The sequence below is a fragment of the Staurois parvus genome, unplaced genomic scaffold, assembly GCF_062004578.1.
Source record: "Staurois parvus isolate SC_StPar_1 unplaced genomic scaffold, SC_StPar_1.0 ptg000834l, whole genome shotgun sequence".
NCBI classification, from domain to species: Eukaryota; Metazoa; Chordata; class Amphibia; order Anura; family Ranidae; genus Staurois; species Staurois parvus.
Genome location: NW_028318630.1, coordinates 735,602 through 750,926, shown reverse-complemented (window position 1 = coordinate 750,926; position 15,325 = coordinate 735,602). Strand labels below are relative to the sequence as shown.

General features: G+C 38.9%; 1 protein-coding gene across 2 annotated transcripts in view; it reads right to left on the bottom strand.

Annotated features, from left to right (window-relative positions):
- Positions 1-11,392: 11,392 nt before the first annotated feature.
- The window catches only part of TTK (TTK protein kinase), an 80,338-nt gene continuing 76,405 nt past the window's right edge, over positions 11,393-15,325 (bottom strand). For both annotated transcript variants that reach the window (XM_089655346.1, XM_089655347.1), the window contains exon 22: positions 11,393-15,226. In XM_089655346.1, coding sequence (XP_089511472.1) covers positions 15,137-15,226 — 90 coding nt within the window. In that variant the 3' untranslated portion in view covers positions 11,393-15,136. The remainder of the gene's footprint in view (positions 15,227-15,325) is intronic.

The window sequence follows — 15,325 nt, the reverse complement described above, 5'->3', positions numbered from 1 at the left end:
CTTGCCACTGTACCCCATAGCCCAGACATATGAAGAATACAGGAGATTGTTGTCACATTTACCACACAGCCAGTACTTACCAGATATTCCTGCAACTCCTTTAATGTTGCTGTAGGCCTCTTGGCAGCCTCCCAGACAAGTTTTCTTCTCGTCTTTTCATCAATTTTGGAGGGATGCCCAGATCTTGGTAATGTCACTGTTGCACCATTTTTTCTAAATTTGGTGAGGACTGTCTTCACTGTGTTTCATGGTATATCTTATGCCTTGGAAATTCTTTTGTACCCTTCTCCTAACTGTTATATTTTTTCTGTTAAAGGATTCTCAGTGATGACTCAATTTGTTGACTCATTTTTGCTACAGCCAGTGTAAAACAGCTATGCTTTTCACAACACTGCTGTTACAAAAAAAACGGAACTGCATGTGAAAAGGAGCCTAGAGCTCTGCTGGCTGGATTAAATACTATACTATAATTAGATATACGATTTTATATTTATCCAACACATGTAAGAATCAAAATCACTATTGTATATCTTCAGGTAGACAGCATCAGCACCTGTCTACTGTGAATAGGAAAATTTTCTGTAATTCAGTGGGTGTCCAGTACCACCTAGTTATATTATAGACGTTCTCCTGACCTTTGCTGACTATTGAACATTGATTTGCTAACTGAAACACTGTGATCAGTCTTTTTGGGAGAGTTCTTCTGCCACTCCTTTACGCCAATGTTTCTCAAATTCCAGATAGCTAATAACAGTATTTTAGAAATGTTAATGATGACGTGCTGGAACAATGGACTTACTGCAGTATTCTTCAAGAGGGGCGAGGTCTCTACTGTATCTGTATTTTGTATGAATTATTTACAGTGTTTCAAAGCTGTTTGTACAAAGCAAACCCACCAGCTCACACTGCGCTTTGCTACCAATTGGACCATGACCAGGCCATGGGTGGTGGTAAAGGAGCAAGAGGTTCTTTAATACCAAGAATTAAATTCAGGTAATCGGCAACTTCTTGCAAAAGAAGTAAAAATACAGAAGCCTGGTACATAGGAGGACATTGCTGGGACAATCAAATATGGATACTTACTAGACTGCCAATAAGAAAATCAGTAGTTGCCCAAGGGACCATCTCTAGACAGGGATAAAGACACAAAAGTGTTGAGGGCAGGCCTGATACTCAACTTAGAATCAAGGAAAGGAGTCTGCAGATGACGGAGTTCTTCTGCCTGTGGTTGCCATCACCTTAGCCTTACCGTTCAGTGAAGCTTCTCTGTATTCATGGCAGACAAGGCTATCTGAGCCAGGGGCTATACCATGGAAACGTAGAAAACTGAGAGTAACACTCTGCTTTCTTGTCTGTCTCAAGAGACAGACAAGAAGGCAGAAGGCCAGTAGATACCAAGGGTTAACATGAAGCAGGAGGCCTGTCAGATACAGTAATGAAAAAATGAGTGCCAAGGAGCACACCCACTAATATCAAAGCAAGTATATGTTATAATGGCATTAACCACTTGCTTACAGGGCACTTTCACCCCTTCCTGCCCAGGCCAATTTTCAGCTTTCCAAAGTCATGCAGTCATGCAACACTGTACCCATGTGAAATTTTTATCATTTTATGTCAACAAATAGAGCTTTCCTTTGATAGTATTTCATCAAAGGAAACAAATGTAGCACACCCTTGGGTGATGCTTGGCTAGATATATAGGTTCAGCTCCCACCTGAATCTGGTGACACCTCCCTTTATACCCAGAACACTTTGACACTCTGAAAATATTTTTTATGGGTTTTATTGAAAAAGACAAACTCTGAAAAAGAACTAGCTGATTTAACACAGGTAATGTACATAAAACACAGACACCACTTTGCGTAACACGGCTAGTATGAAGTCACAATTCACTCGCCAAAGACTCCAAAAACTGACTAGTATCACTCTGACTAGGGTGGCATATGAGAGTGACATTGACACATGAAACAACAACTGTTAATGAGATTTAGCAGCTTATTAACATTTGCTATAGCAGTACTATCTAGAGCAGAAATATCCTACCTAACCACTGGCCAGTGGGATGAAACTTAAAGTCTCTCAACGTTGGGGCCCTTTAATCAATGGAAGAGAGCTCACTCTCTGCATGGGAGAGTATTTGTAATCCAAGGGTAGCAGAATAGCACAGTCTCCTTTAAGCAGAATCTTTCAGTCTACATTGCAATAGAAGAAAACAACACTTCAACAAATCTTTGCCAGGTGAAATCCTGATATACTGACACTTGCTCAGTATATTCAAAGCAGCAAGCTTCTGTGGGGATTTGGAACTAAAACACACTCTTCCGCCACAGCACAAGTTTTGAGGAGACAAACCAGTAATATACAGTGACAGAGTTCTCTCATCAATCAGCAGCAGGAATAGCTAATTATGAGCAGCTTGGGCTTTCCAAGATCTGTGTCACTCTGAGAATTAGAGAGCAGGTTTTCTCATGACCATTCTCGAGAGATGAACAGCAAATGCAGCAATATCAAAATCCCCTTTCATCACAGAGTACTCACTGTTTCTGGATTGTCCTCTAGATAGCATTAGACAGTAGTAGAAATCCTCTCTTTCAGCAGCTCCAGACTTTGAGACACATACACTTGAGTGGCTGTAATCCTGAGTTTCAGGCAGGACAATCTTTGGTTTGCACACTGTCCTCCTGCAACAATTTCTCTGCTACACACTCCCAGCCCAGTTTATGGGTTCCAGCAGCACAGAGAGTGAGACTCTGTAACTTTACACCAGGAGCCCTTGCTCCATGCAGTCCCCAGAAATGTCTGCCTCCTCACATGTGCTTCTTCTTCCTTTTTCCTCTCTCCTTTCCTCCACAGCCAATCATAAGTCCAGCTGCAACAGTGCTGCTATGGGTGGATCCTTCTCAGCTGTAGCAACAACCAATCAGAGCACAGTCCTGCTTTCCCTGTCTGTCACTCACAAAGAGGGAAAAGAAAAAAAATGCTTTGCAACTGCTGTTTAAGATTTAAAGAAAGCACCACATCTCTGCACAAAAAAAAGATCGAAATTAAAAAAAAAATTCTTCATTCCTGTTAGAAAATTTAGCAAATAAGTAATTTTTCTTCTTCACTGATGGGCACTGATAGGTTGCACTGATGAGGAGGCACTGATGCTGCTGCACTGATGGGCACGAATAGGCGCTGATAGGCTGCACTGATAGGCATTGACTGGCCGTACTGATCGACACTGATGGGGCTGCACTGATAATCAAAGCACTGGTAAATACACATTTCAAATAAATAATTTGTTAAAATTTTTACCCCGGCGCTTGCAGTTTACAAAGTTCAATCTAAATAAATATGGCAACTAACCCGATTTATAACTAGATTTTAAAGCACGATGCACATGGAATGGCTATGTACAGCATATCAACAAAGAATTCCCAGCACACTTACCAGCTAGCCAGAAAATAACAAAATCAGAAGTTATTGTTGCACAACATTTACAAATTTATGTGGAATCCACACTACTTTGTCAAGGTTCCTCTGTCAAGTGCAGTTGCACTTCCCTAATCTTTGTCTCCATATCGGAGCATCCAATGTTTTGCAATTGATATACGAGAAAAGGCTGCACATTTCTCCTTAAGGGGTAACTCCACTCAAGTCATATTGTAATTGAATGTTTTTAAATATTACCTTTCCTTTTCAATCTGCAGCTCTGTAATTTTCTGTAAGATGCAATATGGCTACATGGAGGAGTTTTGTACATAGACGCCTGAAAATGTAATTTCCTGCTTGTGTGATTGGCTTACTGATTTTCCCAAAAGTCTGCACTAAGATACAAGTCAGATTTTTGGCATCCCCTGCAACAAAAGTATCATTCTTGCTGAGAAACTTTCAAAGGGAAATCACGTCTAAAGAAATGTACACTCTGCAATTTTCCTCATTAGAGCCCTGCAGGTGCAGCAGCGGATTGATATTTATAAAACCACTCCCATACAGATTCACTCTGCACATGGACACAGACAAACAGCTATTATTTCAGAATAACAAAAGGTAGGAACCTGCAACAAAGTTTGTTAATATCCTTGCAATGTACATAGATCACCCAGAGGGGAATGTTTTTTTCTCAACAAATATAGAATTACTCTTTAACCAATTGCTCTCCAGAGGATTTACCCCCCTTCCTGACCAGGCCATCTTTTACAATACGGTGCTTCGTTATTTTAATTGACAATTGTGCAGTTATGCAATGCTGTACCCAAATGAAATTTATGTTCTTTTTTTCCCCACAAATAGAGCTTTCTTTCAGGGGTATTTGACCATCTGTGCATTCTTTATTTTTTGCGCTATAAACAAAGACAGCTTTGAAAAAACCCAATATTTTTTACTTTTTGCTATAAAACATATCCAGTAAAAAATCAAATTAGTAATGGCGACGATCAGCGACTTATAGCGGAAGTGTGGGTCTGCGGTGGGCCTTCTGACACTGCAGGGGGGCACTGACAAACTGCCACTGACATCCCCAGCACTGACACTGTACTAATGACACTGGGCAGGAAAGGGTTAACATCTGGGGCGATCAAAGGGTTAACTGTGTGCTGTTTTACTAAGTGTGCTGTGTGTGTTTTACTTGGGAAACATACTGCTGTGTATTTCTCTGCTGCGAAGAGAAGTACACAGCAGCACATTACTGATGGCAGGAGAGAGACCTGTGTTGTTTACACACAGATCTCTCCCCTGTCACTGTTCCTTGGCGATCGCCAGGTGCCAGCGGGGAATCTCCAGCCGGAACCTGGTTATCGACATCTGAAGCTGCCAATGGCGGCGCGGGCAGAGCGATGTGCCTGCCCCCTACCCAGAAATGCAAAATCACATATATATATATATACAGTTGTGTTCAAAATAATAGCAGTGTGTTGAAAAAAGTGAATAAAGCTCATAATTCTTCTAATAGCTTTTATTTCCATACACACAAATGCATTGGGAACACTACACATTCTATTCCAAATCAAAACATGAAGAAAAATAGATCAAATTTGTGTTGTTCCTCTAAAAAAATTTAAGAAAAGTGAATATTAGACTGATCAAAAAAATAGCAGTGTTTGTATTCTTCTTTACAAACTCAAACATTCACTATATAAACTGAAAAATGTTTGAAGATTTTGTTTTCCTTTGAATCATCTAATTAATATTTAGTTGTATAAGCACTGTTTCTGAGAACTGCTGTACATCTGTGTTGCATGGAGTCAACCAACTTCTGGCACCTGTGAACAGGTATTCCAGCCCAGGATGATTGGACTACATTCCACAGTTCTTCTCTATTTCTTGGTTTTGCCTTAGAAACTGCATTTTTGATGTCACCCCACAAGTTTTCTATTGGATTAAGATTCGGGGATTGGGCTGGCCACTCCATAACGTCAATCTTGTTGGTCTGGAACCAAGATGTTGCTTGTTTACTGGTGTGTTTGGGGTGGTTGTCTTGTTTCAACACCCATTTCAAGGGCATTTCCTCTTCAGTATAAGGCAGCATGACCTCTTCAAGTATTCTGATGTATTCAAACTGATCCATGATCCCTGGTATCGATAAATCGATAAATAGGCCCAACACCGTAGTATGAGAAACATCCCCATATCATGATGCTTGCGCAACCATGCTTCACTGTCTTCATAGTGTACTGTGGCTTGAATTCAGTGTTTGGGGGTCGTCTGACAAACTGTCTCCGGCCACTAGACCCAAAAAGAACAATCTTGCTTTCATCAGTCCACAAAATATTTTGCCATTTCTCTTTAGGCCAGTCAATGTACTCTTTGGCAAATTGTAACCTCTTCAGCACGTCTTTTTTTCAACAGTGGGACTTTGCGGGGGCTTCTTGCAGATAGCTTGGTTTCACATAGGCGTCTTCTAATTGTAACAGTACTCACAGGTAACTTTAGACCTTCTTTGATCTTCCTGGAGCTGATTGTTGGCTGAGTCCTTCCCATTTTGGCTATTCTTCTATCCATTTGAATGGTAGTTTTTCGCTTTCTTCCACGTCTTTCAGGTTTTTGTTGCCATTTTAAAGCATTTGCGATCATTTTAGCTGAGCAGCCTATCATTTTCTGCACTTCTTTATATGTTTTCCCCTCTCCAATCAACTTTTTAATCAAGGTACGCTGTTCTACTGAACAATGTCTGGAACGACCCATTTTTCTCAGAATTTCAGAGAGAAATGCACTGTAACCAGCATGTACAACATTTGCTGCCTTCCTTCCTTAAATAAGGGCAATAATTGCCACCTGTTTTTCAAAAAATGAATGACCTCAGTAATAGAACTCCACACTGCTATTATTTTGAACATGCCCCTTTTAATTAGTGATTCAATCACACAAAATCAGCAGCATGCATGTCATGACTGTTGGGTCTGTTGGATTTCTATTACTTTACTACACCTGCTAGTAAATTATTTGCCATGTAGAAATATCATTTCTACCAAAAACAGTGATTGATCAGGTTAGTGATGTCTGACTGCTATTATTTTGAACACAACTGTACATGATGTTGTGCAGCCCTGTAGCAGCAGTTCTGCTATGGAGCGGTAGGGAAGCGGTTAAGGGTGCAGGGACATACTAAAAGCCCAACAAAGCACATTGGAAGCTGAGGGTGTCTACTGTGTCCCCATGCCAATTCCAGTGAGCAATACAAAAATGGCACCCAACCCAATTTAAATCTAGCTTTTAAAGTAAAGTGCCCATAGAAGGGCTGTACACAGCACATAAAAAAGGTTTTCCAAGCACACTTACCAGCAAAAACGAATTATACTGTGAACAACAGTGGTGGCAACAATGGACCATATGTGCCAGCACAGCTCATTGCAGTCTCCATCGGGGCACATATGGCAGCATGACAAGGCAGTGGAATAACAGAAAACTGTTGTTGCCCCATAGCAGAAAGTGTCTGATCAAGGACCTTCATAGCAGGATCACCTGGTATCCTTATAATTAAAACTGCAGATTTACATTAAAAAAATGTGAACATTTCTTTTGAAATTACAATGTTAAAGCCTAGCACCAGGCACCTTTATTTTAATCCTTTCAGGTAGCTTAATATTTTTGTAGCTGAGGGGGGTGCCCATGTTGTACCTATTTGTAAATTATGTTACCCTTACTGCATAAGCTGTACTTCCAGCTCTCAGTTACATCAGGGAGGCTGTATGACATATATTAATGCTGGTGCTATGCCTTTACCACCTCTTTGCAGCCTATAATGACTCTGTGGCCAGCAAAAAAAAAAAAAAAAATGCTTAATGGACAGTCCCAGTCTGTACCCCCCAATGCCTATTACAACTATTCTCTGCTAAATAGGTGCTCCAGGGTATCCCATCTAGAGCTACATGTTAGAAGATCACCAGTGAAATTTAAAAATATATATATACTGACCATCCAGAACCTTTCATTGAGGCAAGAACACATCAATAATGTGCTTAGGGCTTTGCGAGTTTCATAAATTGATACATACATACTGGCCACTTTATTAGGTATGCCTTGCTAGCACTGGGTTGAACATCCTTTTGCCTTCAGAACTGCATTAATTCTTCATGGTGTAGATTGAAAAGGGTGTTGGAAACATTCCTCAGATATTTTACTCCATATTGACATGAGTTAGTTGCCTTTCTATCATCTCAAACCAGTCTGCCCATTCTCCTCTGACCTCAACCAGGCATGTTTGTCCACACAACTGCAGCTCACTGGATATTTTCTCTGTTTTGGACCATTCTCTGTAAACTCAGCAGTTTTTGAAATACTCAGATCTGCCCGTCTGGCACCAACAACCATGCCACATTCAAAGTCACTTAAATCCCCTTTCTTCCCCATTCTGATGCTCGGTTTGAACTTCAGCAAGTCACCTTCACCACATCTAGATCCCTAAATACATTGAGTTGCTGCCATGTGATTGGCTGATTAGCAATTTATGTTACCAAGTAATTGAACAAGTGTACCTAATGAAGTGGCCGGTGAGTGTACATATTCAAGGTGCATGCATTTATTTTTTAGATGTGTTCACTTTTTGAAGAAAATAACTTGAACATTTTGTAAAATAACCCACCATTTTATCAAACTGTAAGTGTGGGGTATACAGTTCTTTTCATAGCGTTGTTTTCTCATGGTCATGTAATTTATTTTACTATAAACACAGCCCTGAAATAAAAAGGTTATCCAGTGTCACACTGGCTCATAAGGTTACTTTGTATCATACCCTCAAGTAACCTATTTCAACAGTAGGTTTCACATTCTGATTATCTGATAACAAGGTAACACATACAGTATCTCTGTTCTTTTTTCACATAAAATAAAATGTGTACTGACAGATTGTAATTTCTAAATTTTAATGCAAAATTCTTAAAAACTTGGCTGCAATCAACATAATTGTCCTTAGAATAGTTACTGTATACAGTATTTGGTACAGCTTTGGGTTAGGTTTTATCTCCTACCGAACTGTCAGCTGTGATGTGTGAGTTCTGTAAGCAATGGCTTCTTTCATCATAGCTAAACTAACCAACTATAATATATGAAATGGAAAATAAAATGCCATCTACTGGCTGGATAGAAGACTGCATAATATTAAACTACAAATATTTATGTATTTTTAATATGTTATTATTAATTGCCTTGTCTCAAGAGAGAATAAATTCAGTTCCTCTAATCTTTCCTCACAGCTGAGCTCCTCCATGCCTCCTATCAGTTTGGTCGCCCTTCTCTGAACTTTCTCCAGTTCCCAGATATCCCTTTTGTGAAATGGTGCCCAAAACTGAACAGCATATTCTCAATGAGGTCCTACTAATCATTTGTACAGGGGTAAAATTATATTTTTCTCTCTCTAGACCAGTGTTTCTCAACCTTTTTTTCAGTCAAGGCACCCTTTAAAATTATGGACAGTTGCAATGCACCTCTTAACATTGACAGTCTCAAGGCACCCTTTTCTAAAACGGGGTGCCTCTAGACTGTCTATAGTTTTAGAAGGGTATCCCATTCTAAAATGTGAAAAAGTATTCTAATCATTTTATATTACGCAGCAACATCCACACATGTAGGACACCCAACATTAGAGATGATTTATTCTTCCAAAGCAATACACTTTTGCACACGGGGAAGAGAAACATTGGAATACTAGTCAGTACCCATCAGTTTTTATCCATCACTCATCACTAATGTGAACCCAGCACTGATGGAAAGGGGCAAACTAGGATGCTGTGCAGGCAACCAACATCCTCCTTATCAACTTATGATGTCATTGGTTGTCAGGATGCCCGTGGCTAGGTGGTCATAATGGTGCACAATAAAAACCTGTGGCTTTGTGTAACTAAAAGGCAGGCTTGTTCCACCCACTGGCTTTGGGCAATTTTTAGACATTTTGCCAAGGCACCCCAGGGTACCTGGGCACCCTGGTTGAGAAAGGCTGCTCTAGATTATACCTCTTTTAATACAAAAGAATTGTGCATGCTTCAGAAACTGCATCTTGGGATTGCATACTAATATTAAGTCTACGATTCAACAGAACACCCAGATCCTTCTCCACTGCTTACTCCTCCAGTTGTACTCTCCTTCAGATGTAGTTGCATTCATGCTTTAGCCCCCAAGTGCATAACTTTACATTTATCATCAATAAATCTTAACACCACTAATAACCTTAGACTATTTAGAGTATGAATCATTAACCTCTTGGTGCCGGCGGGAAAGCAAATATGCGGCCTCTTGGCGGATGGGCCTTGAGGCTCAGAGGACACATAATTGTATACCAGATGTAAATAGCCTATGCCAAGAACGCATCCCCTGAGTTCTCCCAGCACAGTTAACACCTATTGGAAAAAGCCAATCATGACAGTCACATGATCATAAACCCCACCCCCTCCTCCAAGCATCAAAAACCCCTTAGGAGACACTGGCACCATGGGGTTAATTACTATACTCTGAATATGGTCTTTTAGCTACAGAATAGATTAAACAGAAGCAGCAAAGTCCTTGTACTGCTTGTCATCATGCACAGTTTCCACTCTAGCAAGGAGTAAATTGACAAACACAGTACCACGGACACCAAATCTCATGAGACTAGCAGTCAAAGGCAGCAGTGCTTTATATCTCACACTGCAGACATGCAGCTATAAGTCTGTAGGCACAGTGGTGCTTAGGCATAGGCACTGAACTGTTATTATTCAGAAGACAAGACAAAAAAGGTAGATGTTTTAAAGAACTGCTTAGGTATTGTGACGCAACGCATAGGCCTGCATGTAGTGACGCACTTCCGGTGTAGACACCATTTTGGCACACCTATTCCTATACCCATGCAGAGTACACCCAAAAAGCATGCGGTTTGAAGATGTCAGATACTGGAGATTTATGTGAGTGCACATTTATTATATTTGGTTCAATCCTCTTGTGAATAAACATATTACACTATGGGAGGCTGTGTTTATGTTTGAGATACTGGTACATACCCCCACCCTATCTGGAGGAGCCACTATCTGAGTGCTGACCCACCATTGTGATTTATTTCACATAGTCTGTCATTTGTTTTTATCCACGAGTGTATGCATATATCATATTTTGTATTTATATATTATATGTGAGTAGCGCAAAATTTTTTATAGTTCTTTTAAACCACAGATCATGAGTATATGATTTTATGTTAGCAGCTTCTCTTAGGACATTTTTTAAGATTATTAGCGCAGGAGGTTCACACCAATAATTTAATAATCATAAAAAAATAATAAATGTAATTAAATATTTCATTAAATAATATAATCAAACCAAAAACATTGAAATTTGAAATATAGCACCAAGTTTGCACATCACTGAGCAAAGTCGCAAAATCGTTTTCAGTGTCTGATGACGAATTTCCCCACACATCATCATTCAATTCTGCAAGTGATTCTAATTTACTATCGCTGTTCTCTAGCTGGTCTAAAACCGCTTTTGACTTAAAGGGACGCTTTTGGACGCCATGGACATTTCTCAGTTTCCAGGCAGAAAAACCGGTAAAAATGCAGGCAGGGCACAGGACAAAATGTATGTGAAATGCTTTTATACAGTAATGTTTTACTATGTGAATTTAGTGAATGTCACTTTTACAACTTTCAAATTTCCCCCATGCGTCCTGACATCGCAGGGAACGGAACCCAGAAGACAGATGCCGGCATCAGCTGGAGGACATCGCCGGGGACACTGCATGAGGGACATCACGGGATACATTTTATATGGATATTGCTACTTACTTCGAATACCAAGGACCTGCAGCTGTCTGAAAGGACAAGGTACAGTTATGCAGACTGTTACAGTACACCATGGAGAATTGCCACTGAAATCTATGTTGGATTTCCGCAAAGCTGAGAAAGCTTTTTTTGTTTATATGTTGGTAAAAGAAAATGATACAAAAACACAATTTTACAAAACATTTTAATAGGTCAACAGTTAACTATATATTGCTTTTTATGGCTCAAATATGAAACAAACTGGACAAATATATACATTGCACAGAGAAGGACGACATCTAATGGAACTCTTAAGGAAAATTCACAACTTATGAAATCAAAGAAAAGAACAGAATAGAACGAACTAGAAAAAGTGCACTAAAAGTTTGGCACTTTCAAAACCCAAAATATCAGAATGCTATTAAGAGCCAGGCCACTATATGCTAGCACTTGGCATAAATAGTAAGTATGAAAAAAAGTATTTACAGTATTGCAAGGATATTGCAGAGCCAATGATTAACAGGATGCTGTAAAAGCAGATGAAAAAAAAAAAAACTTTTCAAATAAACATCTTTAGTGTTTACAAGCTATAGGTTAATGCTGCTATTGGTTGATCAAGTAAAAAAGTTCTTATCAGAAAGAATGCAATTGACACAACAGAGAAGGACAATTACCAGCGGTGTATGCTGTGAAAGGGGAACACTGTAAAGTACCCCAAATCAGATACTGATCCAAGTTTAGGAAATCAATCCCAAAAGTTGGTCCAAAAGCAGAGTAGTTCGGTAAACAACCAGATTTCTTGCTTCTGAAATATTAATTCTGACTGGGCCAATTGTTTAATTTTTGTAAGTCAGTAGGTGGTGAATCAATGCTTCGAGCCCAATTCCATCCATTATGTTGTTTTTATTCTCATTTTGGATAGAGTAAGGAAGAATTAGTGCCTATGTCATGTTTAAAATGCAGCATTCTTTTTGGCTTACTCATTTAACTTGGACAGAAAGCAGCCAGCAACTTAATGGACTAAAATAATATAAAAAAAAAAAAAAACACAGAAAAGTCAAAATTTTGTATGGACACATTGGGTGTTATTTACTAAAACTAGCAAGTGCAAAGTCAGGTGCAACTCTGCATACAAACCAACCAGCATCCAGGTTTTGACAAAGCTTAATTAAACAAGCTGGTTAGAAGCTGTTTGGCTACCATGCACAGCTGCCCCAGATTCTGAGTGCACCAGTTTTAGTAAATCTCATCCATTCTAACAAAAAAAATCTGACAAAACATATTGAGCCTGAATTACTAAAAAAAATTAAATCTTTACTTTAAAAAAAAAATCACCTCAATTATTCAATCATGTGAAAAACATCTGAACATGACTGGGTGTTAAAAGTGGGCTGGAATTAACTTGTACCAAGGAGAAATGAAGTGAATAGTCACATAATAGGAGTAAAGATTAACTTCTTAAGTAAATCAGCCTATCATCTCGAATACTTGGCAAGAGCATTGCCTTGGAAGATTTAGGGTGCTTTGAGGTGTAATGCATTACCATGGCCCATATGCAGAAGAAACCACTGAGTTTTTATTTTTTTTAAGAGAGTACATTGTGGTACACTATAGCATACATGCACACTGTAGTTCTAATTTATTGGCACTGCAGACACACTACGGCATGCTTGTTGCATTGCCACAATGTGGTGTGTAAAGAGCCCTTACAGTAAATTATTTTTACCTACTGGGCAACAAATCGCTTTACAGAAGTGTCCAGTCTCAAGCATTCAGATCACAGGCACCCCTTTCCAAAAAAAAAAAAAGTGTTCAGAGTCCAGCTCCATTTCATTTGTCACAGCACAAGGCAAGCAAGCAGAGACAGACCAGGGTATTAAGATGACAATTTCTCCTCTTGTCATGGTGGATAAATCTTCTGGTGGTAGGTAGGATGTATCAGCTTCAATCCTTCTCCACTTCAAGTTTCCAAGGTTGTTAGCGTTGAAGTGAGAGAAGCAACTCAATTTTTCCTTGTCAAGGTGGGAAAATAGTGCAGGGGGCAGTGCATTTGCCTGCTGTATACACACTGTGCTCAACAGGTTAGAAAGAATATTCTAGCTGTTCAAAGTCAAACTGCACATGTGTAGTGTACTTCCGATCCATGGTTCCAGTCTTTTTTACAGCAGAATGCAGTAAAACCTTGAGATTCGATCACTCCCCTACTCTACTACAAAAGTTATACACTACTGCTTTCCATGGCTCCAATGGGGAAATTTCTCTCGCTTCCAGACAGGCAGGCAAAAGGGGGAAATCTCTCAAAATGGAATATAGAGATCAATGTGCAGTGGAGAAATTCTAACTCTCCCCCTTTATGGAGAAAAAAAAACATTGGCTGAGAATGGTCTTTAAAACTTAACTAAACCCTCTTATCCTTTGCAGGCAAGGAAGCTATTGTTTTAGCCTGTTTGACCTGCAGCTGCTATGCTGTTGCACGAGATCAGTTATGACAGTTTGGTTGAGATTACAAGCAACTTTGGCAGTTATTCACAACACATAACTGTTTTGGAAAACATTTAAAATTGATAGGTTTAGTACTGCTTGAATAGCAATAAAGATAATGCATAAAAGGTTTTTGTAAGGGATGTCACCTGAGCAGAAAACACAGTCACCTGGTTAACTGGAAACCACTTTGCCCTATTATTGTGTAGTATCCAAAAAAAAAAAAAAAATGCAGGCTAATGTTATATACTGCATCACATCACAAGCACTTTAAACTCTTGGGCTCAATCTCCATTTCCTATATATTATTTTATTGTGCTTTACATGTCACTAATTAATCCACAATATTAAGTTTACCCATACAGCAACAAAACATTCCTTAGACAAGTTTTTAAATATGGCATTGGTGATGTTATTTTGAACAGCATTTGAAATATACATATACATATATTACATTTTTAAGAGTAAACATATTTACAGAACATAGATGTTTCACAGAACAAAATCTAAAAGCCTAAAAAATCACATTTCACACAGGGAAGATGTTGAACTATAACGATTAATAATCTGAGATTTTTTTTTTTGTATACATCTTTATGGTTTTAAGTGAAGTGTAATGACTTCAGCGTGCATGGTAAAGGAGGCAATCTACCATGTATGGAAACATGGACTGATGATAATTCTAACTTGAACCAAAAAAGTATTCCAGGAAAAAATGTGGTTAATTCAAGTTTAATTTATTTACTAATGTCTGCATATATTGCTGGATAACCTAAACAGACATGAATGCCATATCTTTTCAGGTTGTTCACTCATATGTTTTAAGACATGGCATGTACATAGACTAGACATTGTTTTAAATTGTGCTAGTTAATGTGTCAGTTTTTTTATCCATTATATAGAGCCAAATAAGGCAGTATATGCTAAGTAGTTGATAGCATGTGTTAAAATGCACAGAAAAGTGTGGATACAGTCAAACTACAGGGAGCTACAAACATTGTTTCGATCCTGCTTAGCTTGCCTTCTTAAAAGGAAGAAAAAAAAAAAGAAAAACACAACCACAGGAAAACACTGTATTGATCAATGTATTTAAAAGAAAAAAAAACCTTCTTTTAACTATTCTTAATGATCCAGAAGACCACACTGGAATAGATGCCAAATTAAAAAGGGGGGGGGGGGGGGGGGGGGACAGCAGAACACAAAACGTAGGTTTTATCACTTCTCTGATGTTGCCTAAAGGAAGAGTGGAGGAAATATTGTTGAAAAGAACACAAAATTTACACATATGCCGTGCAAATACAAATCTATTTACAAGCAAACAGTGGTATCTGTACTGGAAGACACAGCAGAGGTTTCACTTTATTATTGTAAAGTAGTTACATGGGTTTGGCCACAGGCCTTCACCCAATGACCATTTTTATGAGCTTTTAAATGGCTCCTTTCTGCATTGCACATCACTTTGTTGCCCATGTGTTCTGACTGGTCTCTTTGCCAGCTGGGCCAGAATCAAGGCCCTTGCCACTGCTATATTGTTCATACAAACTCTGCAAAACAAAAAGGGAAAATTAAAATGTTAATATGGTTTGCATTTAACTCAACAGATGAAAAGAATAACAAGCATACATAATCTCATCTTAACTGTA